The sequence below is a fragment of the Stenella coeruleoalba genome (genome assembly GCF_951394435.1).
Source record: "Stenella coeruleoalba genome assembly, chromosome: 4".
NCBI classification, from domain to species: domain Eukaryota; kingdom Metazoa; phylum Chordata; class Mammalia; order Artiodactyla; family Delphinidae; genus Stenella; species Stenella coeruleoalba.
This window is the reverse complement of record NC_137149.1, coordinates 144321335-144346299: the sequence shown is the minus strand read 5'-3', so window position 1 is coordinate 144346299 and position 24965 is coordinate 144321335. Positions and strand designations below refer to the sequence as shown.

General features: G+C 41.2%; 1 protein-coding gene across 20 annotated transcripts in view; it reads right to left on the bottom strand.

Moving 5' to 3' along the window:
• MARCHF1 (membrane associated ring-CH-type finger 1) overlaps positions 1-24965 on the bottom strand; it is a gene marked incomplete at its 3' end in the record, with an annotated part of 840798 nt that overhangs the window by 76778 nt on the left and 739055 nt on the right. For 19 of the 20 annotated variants that reach the window (XM_079920607.1, XM_079920618.1, XM_079920608.1 and 16 more), the window contains one exon: positions 9152-9231. In XM_079920607.1, coding sequence (XP_079776733.1) covers positions 9152-9231 — 80 coding nt within the window. Of the gene's footprint in view, positions 1-8129; positions 8874-9151; positions 9232-24965 lie in introns of all 20 variants that reach the window. The other variant, XM_079920614.1, reaches the window with a different exon arrangement.

Below are 24965 nucleotides of genomic sequence, written 5' to 3'. Positions count from 1 at the left end.
CTGCATTTGTTCACATCTACCGTTTCCTTGTTCTCTTCTACTGGAAAGAAAGACACACCTATTTTCCTCACCACAGTGATCCTTCTATTTTGGGCTCTGGGTCCCATCCTTTTCTACCTTCCCTGTGGGACCTCAATAAATAAGCAATCCCCCCAGTTTCCTACATCTTCAACGTCTTTGAGCCCAAGGGTTCTCTAAATAAAAAGCACAAACAGGCCCCCCAATTCCTCTCTCCCTCCACCTGGTCTACTCTCTCTTTCCTTCACACAGTCCAGGGTTTCCACCTGCTCCTTTTCCTTTCCCAGGGCCATTAAATGTTGCTGTTCCATGGGGCTCCCCGTGCCCTTATCCTCTCAGTTTGCAGTTTTCTCTGGGAGATCTTGCCAATCACCACCTATCGGCTCAAGACCCCCTAGTCTTCATCTAAAGTTGCAATGCCACTTCTGACCTCTAGACCTATATATGTCTCTTTGATATCTCTCTTTGGATGTTTGTTTTGTGCCTCAAACTATCATGTCTAAAACTGAACTCCTCTCCTTTTCTGCTTCTCAGTGTGTTCTCTCCACAGTAAATGGTACTAGAATCTACCCAGTTTTCTAAATCAGAAACTTGAGATCAGATCTATAGGTACTTAATCATCAAGTCCTGTTTGATTTACTTTCAAAATACTTTTAAAAATCCACCTACTTCTTTTTATTCTCATGGCCACCATCACCTCTTTCCTGAGACACCGCGCTGGCTTTCTAACCGGGTTCATTCAGCTTCCGTCTTGCCCTTCCTATCTGTTTTCCAAAAGTAGCTTGAGTGTTCTTCCAAAACACAAAAGTGACAGTGTTGTTCTTTTACTTAAAAGTCTACGGAAACCTCCCCTTGTCATTGGAACACTGTCCAAACGCCTAACTGTGGCTGATAAAGACCCCGTGGTTGGCTCCCACCCCCTCATCCTGCTTCCCTGAGGGGCTACAAGGAATCACTCATCTCTGCGTGCTCACTTGTATCTCTTCTCTTTGCTTCTCCTTTGAATTGTTCCTTAATTATTAGTTTCACAGGGAAACCTGCTTTGTTCTACTAGATCAGTATGTTCCTTTAGCTTTGTTTATTCATGTTTTTTTTTTTTACATTTGCCTATTTGATTATTTGTTTTACCACCTGGAATATAAGTTCATTAGGGATCAGACCATTACTGCATTTTCCACTGTATTTCCAGCTTCTAGCACCTAGCTGTGATACAGAGTAAATTCCCAAGAAATAGTTGCTCAATGTGTGAATAAATAAGTGGGCACACAGATATGATGACAGGGATAAGAAAAAGGTCCATTTTAAGCACAATTTTCTTAGGGGCTCAGGCCTATGATTCAAAAATAATCTAAATCAATTTTCTAAACCTCAGTGCTTTGTCAAAACGCATGATTCTGTTGCTTTTGAAAGGCAGTCTTCTGCTATGAACACTTGGGAGTTTTAGAAATTTTGTCTCTACTTTCCCATACCCAGATCAAAATTATTGCAACAATTAAACAACTCAACATATAGACTATTTTTTATCATTTTCTCATCCTATTTGCCTCAAATTTTTTCTTAATGAAGGTGAAGGCTAGAGAAAAATAACATAAAGTATACCTTCAAGTTCACCATCCAACCCAAGATAGATCTAAAATATTACCAGGAATTATTATTTACTTTTGGGCTCTTCCTGTTTTAATGAAACCATTGAAAGAATTTAATATTCCCTCTGTCACCCAATTCCCATTATAGTACCCATGTTTTTTGCAAGTCTCCTCTCTTAGGTTTCACTGATTACAAAGCCATTCCAAAAGTTCCGTGTGAGCCACTGCTAAATTCCCAAGTTATTCTGAGTACTGCGTAGGGCACAGAATAGGTGTGAAACGTGAGTCCTACCTTCAAGGAGCTTGTTGTGTAGAGAAAAGGGAACCAACACACTTGAAACCACTAAAAAAATGACTGAATACTAAAGACGTGATGTTGAGAATAAAGGTTATGGGAATTGCAGGAAGGAAAATGTCACCATGGACCAGAATACTTTGGAAAAGCTTCATGGACGAGGATAAACATGAGAAAGCATATCTAAATATGGGCGTTTGGAGAGGAAGAGAAAGACATTTAGGAAGGAAAGAACTGCATTTGATGGTGGTTGAACACTACTACCTTTTTTTTTTTTTAACTGAAGTATAGTTGATTTACAATGTTGTGTTAATTTCTGCTGTACAGCAAAGTAATTCAGTCATACATATACATATATATATTCTTTTTTATATTCTTTTCCATTATGGTTTATCCCAGAGCATTGAATATAGTTCACTGTGCTGTATAGTAGGACCTTGTACTGCATTTTTTTTGTTTTTTCCTGCTCATAATTCTTTCCCCACTTCTTCCGGTATAGTGCTGTTCTTTTTGGTGTTCACGTGTTCTTTCCCCAATTCGTAAGGTTCTGAAGGGGTTGCCCATAGCCATATTTTAAATCCAACCTTCCCACCCAAGGACTGGGTCCAAGCATAACGACCCATGCCCTGGTGACAGCGATTAGCCCATGGATGTGACCTAAGGCAGGCGAATTCTATTCCTTCTCTGGGATTTCATGTAACTGCTTGAAGAGAACATTTCCCTTTTCTGTTAAGCCACTGCTGGTAAAATGTAAGCCTGCCACTGTCTCTGTCCACAATGTTTCTTCCCTCTGCTGTATAGAGGAAGCTTGTCTGCAGTCAGAGAAAATAAGAACCACACAGAGAAGGAGAGAGAGTGAGGGAACCACATTGCTTGACTCTCTGGAGGCCCTGAGGGCACCTGTGTACCCAGATTTTCTATTTCTGTGGCTAAGACATCAAGCTCATTTGAACTGGTTTCAGCCAATCTTAACCTGAGAGATGAGTCCTAACCAAAACGGGGGGTAAACGGTGGATGTGGAGAGAGAACAGACGTGTAGAGTCATAAAGGGATGGTGGTAACGGGTAAGAAGACCCAGATCAAAGCAGTATCTGGAGGAAGTGGCAGAACTTGGTTGGGACCAGATATACCCAATGAGAAGAAAACATTGTCAAAACTGGAATTCAGGGGATCTGTGAACTCACTGACAGAAGTGGGTATAGATGGGATGAGGAAGTGTGTTTGAAGGGAAACAATAGTCAAACCATGACAGCTGAGTTCCTGGTAAAGTTGGGACTTTGTCAGTCTATGGTTTTAGCTTGATGACCTGTCCCACACTGGTATGACAGCATGAAATACAGGAAAGTGATCTGATTTGGTGCTTTTTGTGTCAGCACTCCGCAGAGGATGACAGAAAACTCTAATTATGCTTCCCAAACTCAGCCTTTCCCACAGAAAGCCCAGGGAGAATCTGTAGCATCGAACAGTGGTTCTCAAAACGTGGTCCCTGGATCAACTGCATCTGTATCACTTGGGAATGTTTTAGAAACGCAAAGTCATGGGCACAACCCCAGAGGAAGGGCATCAGAATCGCTGGGGGTGGGGACAGTGGTCTGCCTTTTACAGGCTCATGAAGAATATTCTTTACATGGGACTCCACTGCAGGAGAGGTAATCCACCACTTACTGCTATGATTTCACATAGGAAGAATGACTCCCTTCAAAAAATTTATTTTCCCTAAATCTATTCAATCAAAGACTGTATACTGAGTATGTGCTATCTATCAGGCACTGTTCCAGGCACTTTGGATGCGGCAGGGAGCAAACCTGATACCGTCAAACACAAAAATACACAGATGTTGGCAATTAAAAATTATGTTATGGTAACTGAATCACAATGCTGTCCACCTGAAACTAACACAACATTGTAAATCAACTATAGTCCAATAAAATAAAAAAAATGATGCTATGGAAGTGAAGGGGACCTGAGTGTCAGTTAGGGAATCACAAAAGTTTCCCTAAAGAAATGACATTTAAGTCAAGAAAGAATGACCAGGAGTTAGCCTGGTGAAGGGCAGAGTAGGTAACGTGAAGGCATCCCAGGCCCTGAAAGGGACAGGCCTGGCTCTTTCAGAGACCTGAAGACAGACCGGCATGAGTAGGTCATTGTTAATGATGCTGTTGAAGCTGGGTAGGCAGGTCAGATAGATCATGCAGGCCCTTGTAAATCCTATTAAAGATTTTGAACTTGCCACTGACAGCAACTAAGAGGCTACTGACAAGTTTCACGCATGAGCTAACATGATTTTTTTTAATGTAAATTTTCTTTAAAAAAAAGGCAAAGCCTTTCCTACTCCACAAGTGTGGGTGTGATAGTATGATGATTTAAATTCCCTCTAAGTTATAGGAAGGTAGTAGAGAAACTTTCTCTGCGCGAGGCTTTGATGAAGGTCAAGAGTGGGTAGAGCGTCCCTGTGGGACTAAATGCCAGGAAGAAAAAAGGAAGAAGGGCTTAGGAGCTTCTGCTTTGTGGTTGTAGCTGAGACTCATCCTGCCTGTCCATGTCAAGCGGCAGGAGTGCGAGTTCATCTTCCTCTGTACGCAGGGGACCCCGGTGCTCGGGCTGGGTCCATACAGAGGCTTTTTTCCTACACATGATCTCATACAGAGACTTCATTCACTTTCCAGGCATCTCAGTCACCTCCCTGAGAATGATACCCAAATCTATATGTCCTCCGTGACCTTGAGATTTTCATTTTTAATATCCTGATGCGATTGCCCTGTGCTCATACATGACGCTAATGACCATTGCAAACACGCAGCTGTTTAGTGTTGGTCTGTGTATATAGTTCACTACTGCTTGAAAAATCACACAGACCCAGCCGTGACTGCCCTCCTGCATTTCAGTGACGTGACTCACGTTATCTGCTCGACAGTCGACCCTGGGACAGTCGACACCGTCACCACAAATAGCCTGCCTGCAATTAAACTCATCATGTCTTTCCCTAACCAACTGGCCTCTGACCTCCTCTGCCTCTGTCAGTAACATCGGCTTTTACTACCTCCCAGCTTCCAAGGTCTGGAGTCTTTCCTGACTTCTTTGTCTTCTGCCCTCACCGACTGCAAGCACTAAGATTGCTCCTGATGGCCTGGGGGAGGGGGGTAACCCTGCTCACCTGGGGGGATCCCACTCACCTGGGGGGATGCAAATGCCTGCATGCCATTTGTTCCTCCCTTTCGTTCCCCTTTACCATCCTCATCCTACTCACCCTGAAGTAGGCTGCTTCCACCACATCACCACTCCTCCTCCTCAATCTAGGTCCCTTTCCGGGTACATCACTGGTGTCACTGTGACTACTCTTACGAGTTGTTCTTCATCAAGCCTATTTGATTTAGCAAAGGCTGTTCTACATTATTTTTTTTACAGTGGAATCTTCTTTTTTTTCCTTAAAGGAATGTTATATAGAACCCCAACCCTCTGGTTAAAGATGGGCTAACGGGAACACAACTGCCTTGAACTGTCCTCGGCAGCCTCTTTGGCACCCAGAGGCTCAGAAAGGCAGTTTGAAAACAGGGGTGCACGGAACAGAGTTAAGCTCCTTGGAAGGATATGCATGTTTTCTTCACAATGTCTTTTTAAAAAATATTCTAGTTATCCATCTATGCAAACCTTCTAACCCAGTCACACAGTTCACAAAGAGTTCCCGGGTGCACAGTGGCATTCCCTAGTCCCTGCCTGGGCCCTGCCTTGAGGGCCTGGATGCAGGCCATGCATCTCTGCCAGGCTAACTTCTCCTTTTCTCAGCCCCAATCCCACCTCTCAAGGGGTTCTTGGATGATGTCAGCTCTCAGCAATTTTTCTTTCTTCAAATTCCTGTAGTATTCCTCTTCTTAATTAATTAATTAATTAATTTATTTTTGGCTGTGTTGGGTCTTCGTTTCTGTGCGAGGGCTTTCTCTAGTTGTGGCAAGCGGGGGCCACTCTTCATCGCGGTGCGCGGGCCTCTCACTATTGCGGCCTCTCTTGTTGTGGAGCACAGGCTCCAGACGCGCAGGCTCAGTAGCTGTGGCTCACGGGCCTAGTTGCTCCGCGGCACGTGGGATCTTCCCAGACCAGGTCTCGAACCCGTGTCCCCTGCATTAGTGGGCAGATTCTCACCCACTGCGCCACCAGGGAAGCCCAGTATTCCTCTTCTTAAACTTACCCTGTGCTATCTTGAACATTCATCTTTTCGGGTATACATTTGATTTCTTCCACTAGAAAACAGGCCACTTAAGGGAAGAATCAAGTCTTCTGTCACTTTATCCTCAGCTCCCAGTATAATATACGGCTCATAGGATTTGCTTAGTGGGTGTATTTTGACGATAACCCACAGTAAGAAATAAAGATTATAGGTCCATCGATCTCACTTTCATTAATAGAAGTCTATGTTAAATATTCTGTCTTTGAAAATGTTCCTCCAGAGCAGTGCTTTTAACTTCAGAGAGCCAGCCACTATGACTTTAATTACAATCATTACTTTTTTCTCCAATTACCGTTAAGCCTACAACTAGCTTTTCTGACTCTCTTTCATTAAATTACTCTGGAAGTAGATTTGGGGAATGACCACAGATGTCTATGACTGGGGAGTTCTTCATCTAGACTAGAAATAGTGTTTTAGTCCATCCCCAGACATTTTAGCAAAGTCACACTTAAATCATAGTCAACAGATTACAAGAAACTTACTCGTATTAGCATCTAAGTCAAATGGTGTCACTTCTGTTTTAAACCACTTAGCGTGTTTTACAGGGCGCTCTCCACCTCTCTAGCCTCAGCTCCACCACCTCCCCCCCACCCCAGCAGCATTCAGCTCTCAGTTCCCTGGAACCCTGCTGGCATGCTGCCTGGATGGCCTTCCCTGCTCTTTCCTTGATCAGTTCCTGTCATGCTTGAGCCTCAGTCAGCTTGTCACTTCCTTAAGAGAGTCCTTCTCTGATCTCCCAGAATAGGTAAACCTTCCACATTATACGCTCCTACATTCCTTATCACAATTGTAACTAACTGTGAAATAGCTTTCGTGTCTGTTATTCCCATCAGATTGTAAGCTCTAGATGTCAGAGACCCTACAAATCTTATACACTGTAATAGTTTCAGTGCCTGATGCATTATAAACACCTGAGTGAATAAATGAACGAACATTTTATGAATGACTATTTCATAAAACTTTCAGAGGAACAAACCATTACAATGTTATTTACATCCAGAGCTTAATCCTCCTTCTCGTCCTGCCCTGAATGTACATAGGAGGTGTTCTCTGGGTCACGTGATTCACATGAAACATACATGTTTTATAAAATAACTTCAACTTTCATAAAAATAAGCCCCCAAAACCAAGCATTATGCAACAAAAACATCACTTGCTCCCGAACAGAATCCAAGCAACTTAAATGACTGGGTATAACAGGAAAATCCAAAATATTTGTTTTGTTTAACATTGTCTTATTTGTGCATACTAGCCTGGATAGTTACATCATTCTTTTAAATTTTAGGTTATTTTGAAAATTGTATCCAGTCGGGTAAAAAGTGCAAACAAGCAGTCTCATAGCTATGAATTGTCTACACATTGAAAACTTTTAGTACACAATTATCACCAAAGTTAATGTGGTCTCCTTCCCCGAAGGCCCCAGCAACCCCGCAGACATGTCCGTGACTTGTTTCTGTGCCCTTTCAGTCTCGAATTATCCTGCTGAGTCAGATAACTGGAGAACAAATTAGCACCAACTGCAGAGGAAATTTTTCTGATACAAAAATCTGACCTTAAACCCCCCAAGCCCTGAATATCCTCTGTCAGAGTGCTAACAGTTCACCAGATTTGCACTGAAGAGTAAAGTTTCACGCTCTCACTCATGTTTCCTCCACAATTCTTGTCTTACCGAGAGTAGGGATAGGACAAACTCAATTGGTTTGTCAGTTTTTTGACCAGGATAAGTCATTATTCAGTTGAAAGAAGGGGGAGGGGAAAATCTAACTGTATTCTGGAACAGCATTCAAACCCATGGATACTTGTGCATTGTTCTTCCCAGCCCTTTGCTCGTTTTATCACCCTATATCCAATTGGACAGTATGAATAAAGTATGAATAAAGGTTATAAAGTATGAATAAAGTATGAATAAAGGTTATGTTTTGAGGGTAGGTGACACACACACACACGTAATTCACAGCAGGAGGAGATATAGTTGGATGTAATCAAGTCTTTCTCTGGAGTGACTGACCTGCATGCTTTTAAATGATCAGACCCATCATGGTAGGTGGCAGGAGGCTTCTGAAGGAATCCTGCATCCTCCACAGGCTTGCCATCTTCTTTGACTGCCAGCATTTCAGTGCTGGAATCTGTCTCTGAAAACATGCTCTTGATTGTTTCATTTTGCCCAGGCCTGTGCAAGAGCCGAGGATCCCTGTGGTGGTACCTGCCTCTGCTTTCCTCATCCTTCCCTGACGGTCTCTTAATGTCAGAGGACCGTCTTGGCAGGGAAACACTGCATCCTTGGTATGTTGTGCCTTTTCCTCTGTGGAGATTTAAAGAGTAGCTCTCACACTCGGTCAGCTCCGGGTGCTTTTTGTCTTTGGATCGTAAATGTACTGGATGGATTTCATTAGGAGCGGAAGACTCATCCAAGCTTCCACTTGGTTTCTTATTTCTCCTTCTCCGAGACAGGCGGAATTTCAGTTGGGCTCTTCGTTTTGCCTGAATCCAGTGACTCTCATCGGTGGACGATGAATCTGAAGAATCTGTGTCAGTCTCACTCCATCGGTGGCTGGGGATTTGGAGGTGAAAATCCTTTCTTCTCCCTTTCACTTGTTCTTCTGTGTGCTCGTACCTCAGAGCAGCCCTCCTCTTCCTCCTAGGCCTCTGTTTTACTGATTTCTTACCAGACTCCTTCCTAGCAGGGCTCAGCACCACGACAGGGGTGCTTTGCTCAAATGAGGCTTCTGACATGTCATGTAAGATGGCAGATCTAGACAAAGCAGCAGGCGAAGGATGGAGAATGGGAATGGAGAGGAAAGCCATGGGAAAACAGAGAGAGAGAGCGATGAAAATGACAGCACGGACGCAAAGTTGGTAAATAAAGATCAAATGAGGGAAATGCACTAAGGGAGAAAAATTAGGCTGGTATAAATTATCCACAGACAATGTAAGGCAGAGGCAAGAGTCACACAGTCTCAGCAAACACAGCAAGAGTACAAAGCACTGGTCTAAAAACACACCAAATGGGATCATTTGCTGGGCACTTACCTGCAGATGTCCTGAGTGGATGGACAGACAGACAACCTTGACTGGCTCCTGGGAGCTGTCCCTGTGGTCGGGCTGCTCGCCTGGAGAAACAAGTTAGATAATTTGGCATCTTGGTTAAGGTAATACATGGTCGATATCTTGCTTTTTTTCCACATATTTAAAAAATTACAACAAATGTGGCTGCCGGTCATGTTGCTCGTAAGGCAGCTCACAGGATATAGGAAGTCGGAGGGCCGGTTTTGCAAAAGTAAAACTGATTTGAGGAACTTGGAACAGCTGAGATGCTGTACCACTTTGCTGTTTCTTCATTTGTGAGAGAGGAAGATGATTCCAGAAGTTTCTATTCTATTTACTGTAAACTTTTGAGGGGAATGGTTCAATTTGCCTTGGGAACAAATAGGCAACCCTTGAATAGCCTATGATAGAAAGGACACAATGTCTATTATGTGACCAGGATGATAATAATCCGGGAAGCTTCAATAATCAAATAGCCCTTAGATTGCTAGATACTGCCTGGGGTTAACATTGTCACTTTAAGGCCCCATGAAATGATATATTTAAAAACACTTCATAATATTTAGAAGTCTGCAGTGATTATTATTATTTCATCATTGACACTAATAAAATCTATCCATTGCAACATTACTGAACCTTCATATCTTTTAACCTAAGATAAGAGAGCCTGGAATTATGCAGATTGTTGGCACAAATTTGAGTCCATTTCATGAAACTCCTATCTTTGAAACACAACATTTTCTTCACTATTTTGACTTATTTAACTGTTGTATTTAGTACAGACAATAATGACAAATCAAAAGCTAGACTGTGTTGAGAATTTACTGTGCGTAAGGCACGGTGCTGTGGTTTATCTACTGTCCCTTTAATCCTTACAATAATCTCACAAAACAGAAATACTAATAACTAACAGTTTTGAGGGAATATTATGTGCCAATCACTGTTCTAAGTAATTTTCATATGTTCATTCATCAATACTCACAAGAAACACATGTGGCGCATACTAGAATTATTTCCATGTTACAGATGAGGAAACTGAGAAATTGGTGCTGCTCTGTGCTAGTAGCTGGTAGAGCAGGGCTTTGGGTTAGAAATCCTGCTCCTCTATCTGCTCTCATTCCCAGCTAGAAAGGCACCCCTCTCCTTTACATAGAGGTAACTGAGGGAGTCCCAGGTCCAGATTTAGGCCATTCTGACTGCACAGATGAAGTTGCCACCAAGAAAATAATAGTAAAGGTAGAAAGATTAACCCCAAATTTCAAAATAGTTCTAAAACTCTCCATACTAAAGATATATACATAGAAATCAACTACAAGAAAAAACTGCAAAAAAAATTTTAAAAAACACCTAAACATGTGGAGGCTACACAGTATGCTACTAAACAACCAACGTATCACTGAAGAACTCAAAGAGGAAATAAAAAATACCTGGAGACAAATGAATATGGAAACACAATCATCCAAAATCTCTGGGACTCAGCAAAAGCAGTTCTAAGAGGAAAGTTTATAGCAATACAAGCCTACCTCGGGAAACAAGAAAAATCTCAAGTAAACAACTTATCCTTGGGCTTCCCTGGTGGTGCAGTGGTTGAGAGTCTACCTGCCGATGCAGGGGACACGGGTTCGTGCCCCGGTCCGGGAAGATCCCACGTGCCGCGGGGCGGCTGGGCCCATGAGCCATGGCCGCTGAGCCTGCGTGTCTGGAGCCTGTGCTCCGCAACGGGAGAGTGAGGCCCACGTATTGCCAAAAAAACAAAACAAAAACAAACAAAAAAACCACAACTTATCCTTACACCTAAAGGAACTAGATAAAGAAGAACAAACAAAAGCCAAAGTTAGTAGAAGGAAAGATATAATAAAGATCAGAGCAGAAATAAACAAACTAGAGACTAAAAAAAAAAAAGAAAGAAAAAAATACAAAAGATCAATGAAACTAACAGCTGGTTCTTTGGAAAGATAAGCATAATTGATAAACCTTTAGCCAGACTCATCAAGAAAAACAGAGAGAGGGCCCAAATCAATAAAACCAGAAATGGAAAAGGTAAATTACAACCAACCCCACAAAAATACAGAAGAGCGTAAGAGACTACTATGAACAACTATATGCCATGAAAATGGACAACCTAGAAGAAATGGGCAAATTCTTAGAAATGTACAATCTCCCAAGACTGAACCAGGAAGAAATAGATAATATGAATAGACCGATTACCAGTAATGAAATTGAATCCATAGTTAAAAAACTCCCAACAAACAAAAGTTGAAGATCAGATGGCTTCACAGGTGAATTCTACCAAACATTTAGAGAAGAGTTAATACCTATCCTTCTCAAACTATTCCAAAGAAATTGCAGGGGAGGGAGCACTTCCAAACTCTTTCCATGAGTTCAGCCTCACCCCGATACCTAAACCAGACAAAGATATCACACAAAAAAGAAAATTCAGGCCAATATCACTGATGAGCACAGATGCAAAAATCCTCAGCAACAATACTAGCAAACTGAATCCAACAGTACATTAAAAGAATCATACACCATGATCAAGTGGGATTTGTCCCACAGATGCAAGGATTTTTCAATATCTGCAAATCAATCAATGTGATACACCACATTAACAAATTGAAGAATAAAAACCATATGATCACATCAATAGATGCAGAAAAGCTTTTGACAAAATTCAACATCCATTTATGACAAAAACTCTCCAGAAAATGGGCATAAATGGGAATATACCTCGACATAATGAAGGCTATATATGACAAACCCATAGCTAACATCACACTCGATGGTGAAAAGCTGAAAGCATTTCCTCTAAGATCAGTAACAAGACAAGGATGACCACTCTTGCTATGTTTATTTAACATAGCTTTGGAAGTCCTAGCTTCTGCAATCAGAGAAAAAAATAATAAAAGGAATCCAAATTGAAAAGAAAGAAGTAATACTGTCACTGTTTGCAAATGACATGATACCATACATAGAAGATCCTAAAGACAACACCAGAAAACTAACAGAGCTAATCAATGAATTCAGTAAAGTTTCAGGATACAAAATTAATATACAGAAATCTGTTGCATTTCTGTATTAATAATGAACTATCAGAAGGAGAAATTAAGGAAACAATCCCATTTACCATCACCTCGAAAAGAATAAAAACTGGAATAAAACTACCTAGGAATAAAGCTACCTAAGGATGTAAAAGACCTGTACTTGGAAAACTATAAGACACTAATGAAAGAAATTGAGGACGACACAAACAGATGAAAGATATACCACGTTCATGTACTGGAAGAATTAATATTGTTAAGATGACCATACTACCCAAGGCAATCTACAGATTCAGTGAAACCCCTATCAAAATACCAAGGGTATTTTTCACAGAACAGGGACAAATAACTTTAAAATGTGTGTGGAAACACAAAAGATCCCCTATAGCCAATAATATCTTCAGAAAGAAGAACAGAGCTGAAGGAGTTAGGTTTCCTGACTTCAGACTATACTACAAAGCTACAGTAATCAAAACAGTATGGTACTGGTACAAAAACAGAAAAATAGATCAATGGAATAGAACAGAGAGTCCAGAAATAAACCCATGCACTTATGATCAATTAACCTATGACAAAAGAGTCAAGAATATACAGTGGAGAAAAGACAGTCTCTTCAATAAGTGGTACTGGGAAAACTGGACAGATACATATAAAGAATGAAATTAGAAAATTTCCTCACACCATATACAAAAAAAAAAAAAAAAAAAAACACAAAAAAACCCCAAAAAACCCTCAAAATGGATTAAAGGCCCAAACGTATGATGTATCTCCTAAAGCAAAGGAAATAAAAGCAAAAATAAACAAATGGGACCTAATTAACCTTAAAAGCTTTTGCAGAGCAAAGGAAACCATAAGCAAACAAAAATACAACCTACTGAATTGGAGAAAATATTTGCAAATGATATGACAGATAAGGGGTTGATATGAAACATATAAACAGCTCATGCAACTCAACATCAAAAAACAAACAACCTGATTATAAAAATGGAAAGAGGACCTGAATAGACATTTTTCTAAAGAGGACATTCAGATGGCCAAGAGACACATGAAAAGATGCTCAACATCACTAACCATCAGGGAAATGCAAATCAAAACTGCATATAGCACCTCACACATAGCAAGACGACTATCATCAAAAGGAAAACAAAAGGCAAGTTTTGGAGAGGATGTGGAGAAAAGGGAACACTCCTACACATTGCAGCCATTGTGGAAAACTGTATGGAGGTTTCTCAAAACACTAAAAATAGAATTACCACACACGACAGAGCAATTTCACTCTTGGGCATACATCTGAAAAAAACAAAAACACTAATTCGAAAAGATACAGTGTTCACAGCAGCATTACTTACAATTGCCAAGATATGGAAGCAACCTAAGTGTCCATCAACAGATGAATGGATAAAGAAGATAATATTCAATGGAATATTAGTCATAAAAAAAGAAAATTTGCCATTTGCAGAAACATGGATGGACTTGGAGGGTATTACGCTATGTGAAATAAGTCAGACAGAGAAAGATAAATACTGTATGATATCATTTCTATGCAGAATCTGAAAAATAACACAAAATTTTTTTATTGTCGTATTTTTTTATATGGTGAATATAACAAAAAAGAAACAGACTCAGATATAAAAAACAAACCAGTGGTTACCAGTGGGGAGAGGGAACAGGCGAGGGACCAAGATAGGGGCAGGGGATTAATAGGTACAAACTACTATGTATAAAGTAAGTACGCTACAAGGATATATTCCACAATGCAGGGAATACAGCCAATATTTTATAATAACTATAAATGGAGTGTAACTTTTAAAAATTGTGAATCACTACGTTGTACACCTGTAACTTACACAATATTGTACATCAAATATACTTCAATTTACAAAAAGCTAAAAAAAAAAAAAAGATAAAGGTAAATGCAGATGATTGTGGAATCCAGAGGAAAAGAAACTAATTCTAACTCAAAAGGTTAAGAAAACTTCAAGAGGAGGTACGGAAGGCTGAATAATACACCCCTTCACCCCAGCCAAGATGCCAACTTCTTAATCCCTGGAATTTGTGAATCTGTATCCTTACATTACAAAAGGGACTTTGCAGAGGTGATTAAGTTAAGGGCCTTGAGATGGGGAGATGGTCCTGCATTATCCAGGTGGGCCAGGTGTAATCAGGAGGATGCTTCTAAGAGTGAGGCAATAGAGTTAGGGTCAGAGAGAGAAGACATAAGGATGGGAGCAGAGGTTGGAGAGAGGGGGAGATGCTACATTTCTGCATTTGAAGATAAAGCGAGGGGGCTCTGAGTGAAGGAATGCAGGCAGCCTCTAGAAGCTAGAAAAGGCTACAAAATGAGCTCTCCCTAGAGGGTCCAGAAAAATGCAGTCTTGCTGATATCTGGATTGTAGCCCAGTGAGACCCATGTTTGACTTCTGACCTCTAGAACTATAAGATGATATGTTTGTGTTGTTTTAAGACAAGTTTGTGGTAATTTGTTATAGCGGTCACAGGAAACTGATATAGGAGGTAACATTTTAGCTAAGCTTAAAAGGAAAGTAGGAGTTATTAAAGAAGAGATTAAAAATATTCTAGGCAGAGGAAGCAGTGTCCTGACAGGGAAGGATGGCATCCTCAATGTGTTCTAACAAACTGATCTACATTTGTGCACTTCTTTTTAAAAAATTTATTTTACTGAAGTATAGTTGACTTATAGTGTCAATTTCTGCTGCACAGCAAAGTGATTCAGATATACATATATATTCTTTTTTATGTTCTTTTCCATTATGATTTATTGCAGGGTATGGAATATAGTTCCCTGTGCTATATGGTAGGACCTTGTTGTTTATCCATCCTATAATAGTTTGCATCTGCTAATCCCAAACTCCGAATCCTTCCCTCCTTCACCCCCCTCTCCTTTGTCAACCACAGGTCTGTTCTCTATGTCTGAGTCTGTTTCTGTTTCATAGATAAGTTCATTTCTGTCATATTGGAGATTCCACATACATGTGATATTATATGGTATTTGTCTTTCTCTTTCAGACTTCACTTAGTATGATAATCTCTAGGTCCACCCATGTTGCTGCAAATGGCATTATTTCATTCTTTTTTATGCCTGAGCAGTATTCCACTGTATATATGTACCACATCTTCTTGATCCAATCATCTGTCGATGGACATTTAGGTTGTTTCCATGTCTTGGCTACTGTGAATAGTGCTGCTATGAACATAGGGGTGCATGTACCTTTTTGAATTAGCATTTTGCCTGGATATATGCCCAGGAGTGGGATTGCTGGATCATACAGTAACTCTATTTTTAGATTTTGAAGAACTTCCATACTGTTTTCCCTAGTGGCTGCACCAATTTACATTCTTACCAACAGCGCAGGAGGGTTCCCTTTTCTCCACACCCTCTCCAGCATTTGTTATTTGTAACATCTGCCCCCTTCTGACTTTTAACTTTGAGTCTTTTCTGTCAACCCATGAACATTGTGTATTTTTAAAGTCTTTGAACATCATCTTTGGACACCAGTCCGTGTTCGATTATCTCCTTCAATATTTGTATTAAAACTCACTTATTTCAAGTTTTCTAATGTAGATCAACTTCATATCTACCCATCGAAAGCATAGCCAGTTTTTGTAAAAATAGAAGCATTTCTGTACTCGACGCAGTGAGCAGTAAGTTTTGTTAGATTGTGTACTGTTTATTTCATGTACACCCATTGAGGTTCATAGGAAGTTGTGCATACAGCAGGCACTGAATAAAAGCCACATGTGCGAAGTTTGCTCCTCATTCTGTTTTTAAAAAAGCAATGCACCAAATGTAAAATAGATAGCTAGTGGGCAGCAGCCGCATAGCCCAGGTAGATCAGCTCGGTGCTTTGTGACCACCTAGATGGGTGGGATAGGGAGGGTGGGAGGGAGGTACAAGAGGGAGGGGATATGGGGATATATGTATACATGTAGCTGATTCACTTTGTTATACAGCAGAAACTAACACACCATTGTAAAGCAATTACACTCCAATAAAGATGTTGAGAAAAAAAAAAGCAATGCAGCCCCAAAATGACCTTCAATCACTGATGATGTGACTATGAATGTGAACCACAATATGATGGCATCATAATGGGTATCCATGGCTACTTAATGGTGTGTTAAAACCAATTCCACGAAGTTGCACAGGCAAAGGTGCTGCAATAGACATCATCATGATAAAATAAAATTTATAACCTCACAGGTCTGGGCAAATGCATGTTCTGCAATGGGAAGGTGATTTATCAATTAATAATAACACAGAACATTAAAAAACATGCAGCTTTCCTTTGGAGAGAGTTTTGGTCCACCATGACACTAAATCAAATAACATTTATATCTATAACCCTGAAGGATTTTGAAGGGAACTGAAACTGTTCCTTGCTGCCGCTCAAGAGTCTTCAAGTAGCTCACATCCGGTGTTAGTCTATACATATTGAGCGGGTAGTTGGGCTGCTGCTGGAGCAGATGCTGCCAGTGCCTCCCTGGACTTTCGCCCTACCCTGAGTTCACTTGCCTGTGGACTGGTCCCCACTTGATTTCTCTGCCTGGGTCTTTCCTGGTACCACGTGCACATGCTGGGCTGCACACAGGCACAGCCTGAAGTGTGGGATAAGATAACCCCCTGGGGACAGTTCTTGGGTTGGAGTCAGTGGATAAGTGCCCTGGCTTATTCCATCTTCCCAGGGGCAGTTCTGAGAGGTGGCTACCAGAGTTTCTCAAAAGGTCCTGAGCTGGATCAAGGCCCATTTGTTCACAGGTCATCAACACACTCTTTATTGGCATTTCCCCTTTCTCTGTCTTACTTTTTTCATGCCTTGTGTGCTTCCCAGAAAAACCACCTGCACCTGACAAAGACAGCATCTAAATTGACTGGAATCTATTTGACCAGCTGATGGACATGAAATTAATCTTAGCTTGTGTCACTTTTGATTCATTTGCTCAGCAAACATGAATAAAGATCTATCATGTAATCAACACAATGCTGAGTTCTGGGAATAAAGAAATGGATGGCATCCTGACAGGGCTTCTTGTTTAGTGGAGAAGAGGTGTAAGTGAACAGGCAATTTTAATACAGTCTAGAGTATCCTGATAGTATAGTAGTGGGAGTTCCGATGAAGGAAGGGCACCTAATGGAGGGTGGAGCAGAGATTTAAAGGAAGTGTCCCAGAGAAGAGAAAACCTCAACTCAAAAGTGTGGTGTGGGTCATGTGGGTGAGGACCGTCCAGACGGGGAGAAGAGTGTGTCAGAGTAGAGTGGGGAGACCATGGCTTGTTATGGGAACCACAGAGACTCTGGTAATGGCTGGAGGGAAGGTGGTGAGGAAGATAGGAAGTGATACAAAGTCAGGAAAAAGAAGTGGATGGAGGTTTTATATGCCACATTGAAAAGCGTTGGTTGTATACCCAAATAAATGGAAAGTCACTGAGACAATCAGAAGCAAATGGAAATGATTAAATTTGGGCACCAGAAAGCTCACTTTGCCAGCTGAGCATTGGATGGTCCAGAACTAACTATAAATAGAATTAGGATTGTTATATCCAGGATACAGCAGGGAAGGAGGAAAGGAAAAGTTTAAGCAATACCACCCCAACTGGTTGTTTTATTTTTAAATATGATAAAAATCATTTGAAAGATCAGCTAAAAAAAGTAACATGGGGAAATATCTAGGAAAATTCTTTAATAAGAGCTAAGTGAAATCAGAGTACTTTTACCAAATACCAAACATAGTGTGAAGATTCAGAAATAAGAATATGTGGGTGGCAAAGATACATCATTAAAATAGAAATTTATTTATCTATATATCTATCTTTCTATGCCGTAGTACATAATAAAGTTGCATTTCAACTTTTCGGTGGGAAAAGGCTAGGTTATTAAATAAATAGCATGGGTAGAATTACAGGGGAAGATGGCGAAAGAGTAAGACGCGGAGATCACCTTCCTCCCCACAGATACATCAGAAATACATCTACACATGGAAAAACTCCTACAAAACACCTACTAAACGCTGGCAGAAGACCTCAGACCTCCCAAACGGCAAGAAACTCCCCCACGTACCTGGGTAGGGCAAAAGAAAAAAGAAAAAACACAAAGGAATAGGGATGGGAGCTGCGCCAGTGGGAGGGAGCTGTGAAGGAGGAAAGCTTTCCACACATTAGGAGTCCCTTCGCGGGCGGAGACTGCGGGTGTTGGAGGTGGGGAGCTTCGGCGCCACGGAGGAGAACACAGCAACAGGGGTGCGGAGGGCAAAGCGGAGAGATTCCCGCACAGAGGATCTGTGCCGACCGGCACTCACCAGCCAGAGACGCTTGTCTGCTCACCCGCCGGGGCGGGCGGGGGCTGGGAGCTGAGGCTCAGGCTTCGGTCGGAGCGCCTGGAGAGGACTGGGGTTGGCGGCGTGAACACAGCCTGCAGAGGGTTTGTGCGCCACGGCTAGCCGGGAGGGAGTCCAGGGAAAACTCTGGAGCTGCCAAAGAGGCAAGAGACTTTTTCTTACCTCTTTGTTTCCTGGTGCGCCAGGAGAGGGGATTCAGAGCGCTGCTTAAAGGAGCTCCAGAGACGGGCGCGAGCCGCGGCTAACAGCGCGGACCCCAGAGACGGGCATGAGACGCTAAGGCTGCTGCTGCCGCCACCAAGAAGCCTGTGTGCGAGCACAGGTCACTCTCCACACCCCTCTTCCGAGGAGCCTGTGCAGCCCGCCACTGCCAGGGTCCCGGGATCCAGGGACAACTTCCCTGGGAGAACACACGACGCGCTTTACACTGGTGCAACGTCAGGCCGGCTGGCGCCTCACGCTCGTGCAACGTCATGCCGGCCGCCGCCTCACGCTCGTGCAACGTCACGCCGGCCGCCGCCTCACGCTCGTGCAACGTCATGCCGGCCTCTGCCGCCGCAAGCCCGCCCCGCACTCCGTGCCCCTCCCTCCCCACCGGCCTGAGTGAGCCAGAGCCGCCAATCAGCGGCTCCTTTAACCCCGTCCTGTCTGAGCGAAGAACAGACGCCCTCAGGCGACCTACACGCAGAGGCGGGGCCAAATCCAAAGCCGAGCCCCGGCAGCTGTGCAAACAAAGAAGAGAAAGGGAAATCTCTCCCAGCAGCCTCAGGAGCAGCGGATTAAATCTCCACAATCAACTTGATGCACCTGCATCTGTGGAATACCTGAATAGACAACGAATCATCCCAAATTGAGGAGGTGGACTTCGAGAGCAAGATTTATGATTTTTCCCCCTTTTCCTCTTTTTGTGTGTATGTATATGGTACTGTGTGAGATTTTGTCTGTGTAGCTTTGCTTCCACTATTTGTCCTAGGGTTCTATCCGTCCGTTTTTTGTTTATAAAATTTTTTTCTTAATTATTTTAGTAACATTTTTTGTTTTTGTTGTTTTTTTGTTTCTTGTGGTACGCGGGCCTCTCACTGTTGTGGCCTCTCCCGCTGTGGAGCACAGGCTCCGGACGCGCAGGCTCAGCGGCCATGGCTCACGGGCCCAGCCGCTTCGCGGCATGTGGGATCTTCCCGGACCGGGTCACGAACCCGTGTCCCCTGCATCGGCAGGCGGACTCCCAACCGCTGCACCACCAGGGAAGCCCTTAATAACTTTATTTTATTTTATCTTATTTTATTTAATCTTTCTTTCCCTCCCTCCCTCTCTCTCTCTTTCTTTCTTCTTTTTCTCTCTTTTATTCTGAGCCGTGTGGATGAAAGGCTCTTGGTGCAGCAGCCAGGGGTCAGTGCTCTGCCTCTGAGGAGAGAGAGCCAACTTCAGGACACTGGTCCACAAGAGACCTCCCAGCTTCACATAATATCAAACGGCAAAAATCTCCCGAGATCTCCATCTCAACACCAGCACTCAGCTTCACTCAACGACCAGCAAGCTAAGGTGCTGGATATCCTATGCCAAACAAATAGCAAGACAGGAACACAACCCCACCCATTAGCAGAGAGGCTGCCTAAAATCATAATAGGTCCACAGACACCCCAAAACACACCACCAGACGTGGACCTGCCCACCAGAAAGACAAGATCCAGCCTCATCCACCAGAACACAGGCACTAGTCCCCTCCACCAGGAAGCCTACACAACCCACTGAACCAACCTTAGCCACTGGGGACAGACACCAAAAACAATGGGAACTACGAACCTGCAGCCTGCAAAAAGGAGACCCCAAACACAGTAAGATAAGCAAAATGAGAAGACAGAAAAACACACAGCAGATGAAGGAGCAAGATAAAAACCCACCAGACCTAACAAATAAAGAGGAAATAGGCAGTCTACCTGAAAAAGAATTCAGAATAATGATAGTAAAGATGATCCAAAATCTTGGAAATAGAATAGACAAAACACATGAAACATTTACCAAAGACCTAGAATAACTAAAGATGAAACAAGCAACGATGAACAACACAATAAATGAAATTAAAAATACTCTAGATGGGATCAATAGCAGAATAACTGAGGCAGAAGAATGGATAAGTGACCCGGAAGATAAAATAGTGGAAATAACTACTGCAGAGCAGAATAAACATAAAAGAATGAAAAGAACTGAGGACAGTCTCAGAGACCTCTGGGACAACATTAAACGCACCAACATTCGAATTATAGGGGTTCCAGAAGAAGAAGAGAAAAAGAAAGGGACTGAGAAAATATTTTAAGAGATTATAGTTGAAAACTTCCCTAATATGGGAAAGGAAATAGTTAATGAAGTCCAGGAAGCACAGGAAGTCCCATACAGGATAAATCCAAGGAGAAACAGGCCAAGACACATATTAATCAAACTGTCAAAAATTAAATACAAAGAAAACATATTAAAAGCAGCAAGGGAAAAACAACAAATAACACACAGGGAATCCCCATAAGGTTAACAGCTGATCTTTCAGCAGAAACGCTGCAAGCCAGAAGGGACTGGCAGGACATATTTAAAGTGATGAAGGAGAAAAACCTGCAACCAAGATTACTCTACCCAGCAAGGATCTCATTCACATTTGATGGAGAAATTAAAACCTTTACAGACAAGCAAAAGCTGAGAGAGTTCAACACCACGAAAACAGCTTTACAACAAATACTAAAGGAACTTCTCTAGGGAAGAAACACAAAAGAAGGAAAAGACCTACAATAACGAACCCAAAACAATTAAGAAAATGGGAATAGGAACGTACATATCGATAATTACCTTAAATGTAAATGGACTAAATGCTCCCACCCAAAGACACAGATTGGCTGAATGGATACAAAAACAAGACACATATATATGCTGTCTACAAGAGACCCACTTCAGACCTAGAGACACATACAGACTGAAGGGGGATGGAAAAAGATATTCCATGCAAATGGAAACCAAAAGAAAGCTACAGTAGCAATTCTCGTATCAGACAAAATAGACTTTAAAATAAAGACTATTAGAAGAGACAAAGAAGGACACTACATTATGATCAAGGGATCGATCCAAGAAGAAGATATAACAATTGTAAATATTTTTGCCCCCAACATAGGAGCACCTCAATACATAAGGCAAATACTAACAGCCATAAAAGGGGAAATTGACAGTAACATATACATAGTAGGGGACTTTAACACCCCACTTTCACCAATGGACAGATCATCCAAAGTGAAAATAAATAAGGAAGCACAAGCTTTAAATAATACATTAAACAAGATGGACTTAATTGATATTTATAGGACATTCCATTCAAAAACAACAGAATACACATTTTTCTCAAGTGCTCATGGAATATTCTCCAGGAAAGATCATATCTTGGGTCACAAATCAAGCCTTGGTAAATTTAAGAAAATTGTATCAAGTATCTTTTCCGACCACAACGCTATGAGACTAGATATCAATTACAGGAAAAGATCTGTAAAAAATACAAACACATGGAGGCTAAACAATACACTACTTAATAATGAAGTGATCACTGAAGAAATCAAAGAGGAAATCAAAAAATACCTAAAACAAATGATAATGGAGACACAACGACCCAAAACCTGTGGGATGCAGCAAAAGCAGTTCTAACAGGGAAGTTTATAGCAGTACAATTCTACCTTAAAAAACAGGAAACATCTCGAATATACAACCTAACCTTGCACTTAAAGCAATTAGAGAAAGAAGAACAAAAAAACCCCAAAGTTAGCAGAAGGAAAGAAATCATAAAAATCAGATCAGAAATAAATGAAAAAGAAATGAAGGAAACGATAGCAAAGATCAATAAAACTAAAAGCTGGTTATTTGAGAAGATAAACAAAATTGATAAACCATTAGCCATACTCATCAAGAAAAAAAGGGAGAAGACTCAAATCAATAGAATTAGAAATGAAAAAGAAGTAACAACTGACACTACAGAAATACAAAAGATCATGAGAGATTACTACCAGTAACTCTATACCAATAAAATGGACAACCTGGAAGAAATGGACAAATTCTTAGAAATGCACAACCTGTCAAGACTGAATCAGGAAGAAATAGGAAATATGAACAGACCAATCACAAGCACTGAAATTGAAAATGTGATTAAAAATCTTCCAACAAATAAAAGCCCAGGACCAGATGGCTTCACAGGCGAATTCTATCAAACATTTAGAGAAAAGCTAACACCTATCATTCTCATACTCTTCCAAAATATAGCAGAGGGAGGAACACTCCTAAACTAATTCTACGAGGCCACCATCACCCTGATACCAAAACCAGACAAGGATGTCACAGAGAAAGAAAACTACAGGCCAATATCACTGATGAACATAGATGCAAAAATCCTCAACAAAAACTAGCAAACAGAATCCAACAGCACATTAAAAGGATCATACACCATGATCAAGTGGGGTTTATTCCAGGAATGCAAGGATTCTTCAGTATATGTAAATCAATCAACGTGATACACCATATTAACAAATTGAAGGAGAAAAACCATATGATCATCTCAATAGATGCAGAGAAAGCTTTCGACAAAATTCAACACCCATTTATGATAAAAACCCTGCAGAAAGTAGGCATAGAGGGAACTTTCCTCAACATAATAAAGGCCATATATGACAAACCCACAGGGAACATCGTCCTCAATGGTGAAAAACTGAAAGCACTTCCACTAAGATCAGGAACAAGAAAAGGTTGCCCACTCTCACCACTATTATTCAACATAGTTTTGGAAGTTTTAGCCACAGCAATCAGAGAAGAAAAGGAAATAAAAGGAATCCAAATCGGAAAAGAAGAAGTAAAGCTCTCACTATTTGCAGATGACATGATACTATACATAGAGAATCCTAAAGATGCTACCAGAAAACTACTAGAGCTAATCAATGAATTTGGTAAAGTTGCAGGATACAAAATTAATGCACAGAAATCTCTGGCATTTCTATACACTAATGATGAAAAATCTGAAAGTGAAATCATGAAAACACTCCCATCTATCACTGCACCAAAAAGAATAAAATATCTATGAATAAACCTACCTAAGGAGACAAAAGACCTGTATGCAGAAAATTATAAGACATTGATGAAAGAAATTAAAGATGATACAAATAGATGGAGAGATATACCATGTTCTTGGATTGGAAGAATCAACATTGTGAAAATAACTCTACTACGCAAAGCAATCTACAGATTCAATGCAATCCCTATCAAACTACCACTGGCATTTTTCAGAGAACTAGAACAAAAACTTTCACAATTTGTATGGAAACACAAAAGACCCCGAATAGCCAAAGCAATCTTGAGAACGAAAAACGGAGCTGGAGGAATCAGGCTCCCTGACTTCAGACTATACTATAAAGCTACTGTAATCAAGGCAGTATGGTACTGGCACAAAAACAGAAAGATAGATCAATGGAACAGGATAGAAAGCCCAGAGATAAACCCACGCACATATGGTCAGCTTATCTTTGATAAAGGAGGCAGGAATGTACAGTGGAGAAAGGACAGCCTCTTCATTAAGTGGTACTGGGGAAACTGGACAGGTACATGTAAAAGAATGAAATTAGATCACTCCCTAACACCATACATAAAAATAAGCTCAAAATGGTTTAAAGACCTACATGTAAGGCCAGAAACTATCAAACTCTTAGAGGAAAACATAGGCTGAACACTCTATTACATAAATCACAGCAAGATCCTTTTAGACCCACCTGCTAGAGAAATGGAAATAAAAACAAAAATAAACAAATGGGACCTAATGAAACTTAAAAGCTTTTGCACAGCAAAGGAAACCATAAACAAGACCAAAAGACAACTCTCAGAATGGGAGAAAATATTTGCAAATGAAGCAACTGACACAGGATTAATCTCCAAAATTTATAAGCAGCTCATGCAGCTCAATAACAAAAAAACAAACAACCCAATCCAAAAATGGGCAGAAGACCTAAATAGATATTTCTCCAAAGAAGATATACAGACTGCCCACAAACACATGAAAGAATGCTCAACATTATTAATCATTAGAGAAATGCAAATCAAAACTACAATGAGATATCATCTCACACCAGTCAGAATGGCCATCATCAAAAAATCTAGAAACAATACATGCTGGAGAGGGTGTGGAGAAAAGGGAACGCTCTTGCACTGTTGGTGGTAATGTGAATTGGTACAGCCACTATGGAGAACAGTATGGAGGTTCCTTAAAACACTACAAATAGAACTACCATATGACCCAGCAATCCCACTACTGGGCATATACCCTGAGAAAACCATAATTCAAAAAGAGTCATGTACCAAAATGTTCATTGCAGCTCTATTTACAATAGCCTGGAGATGGAAACAACC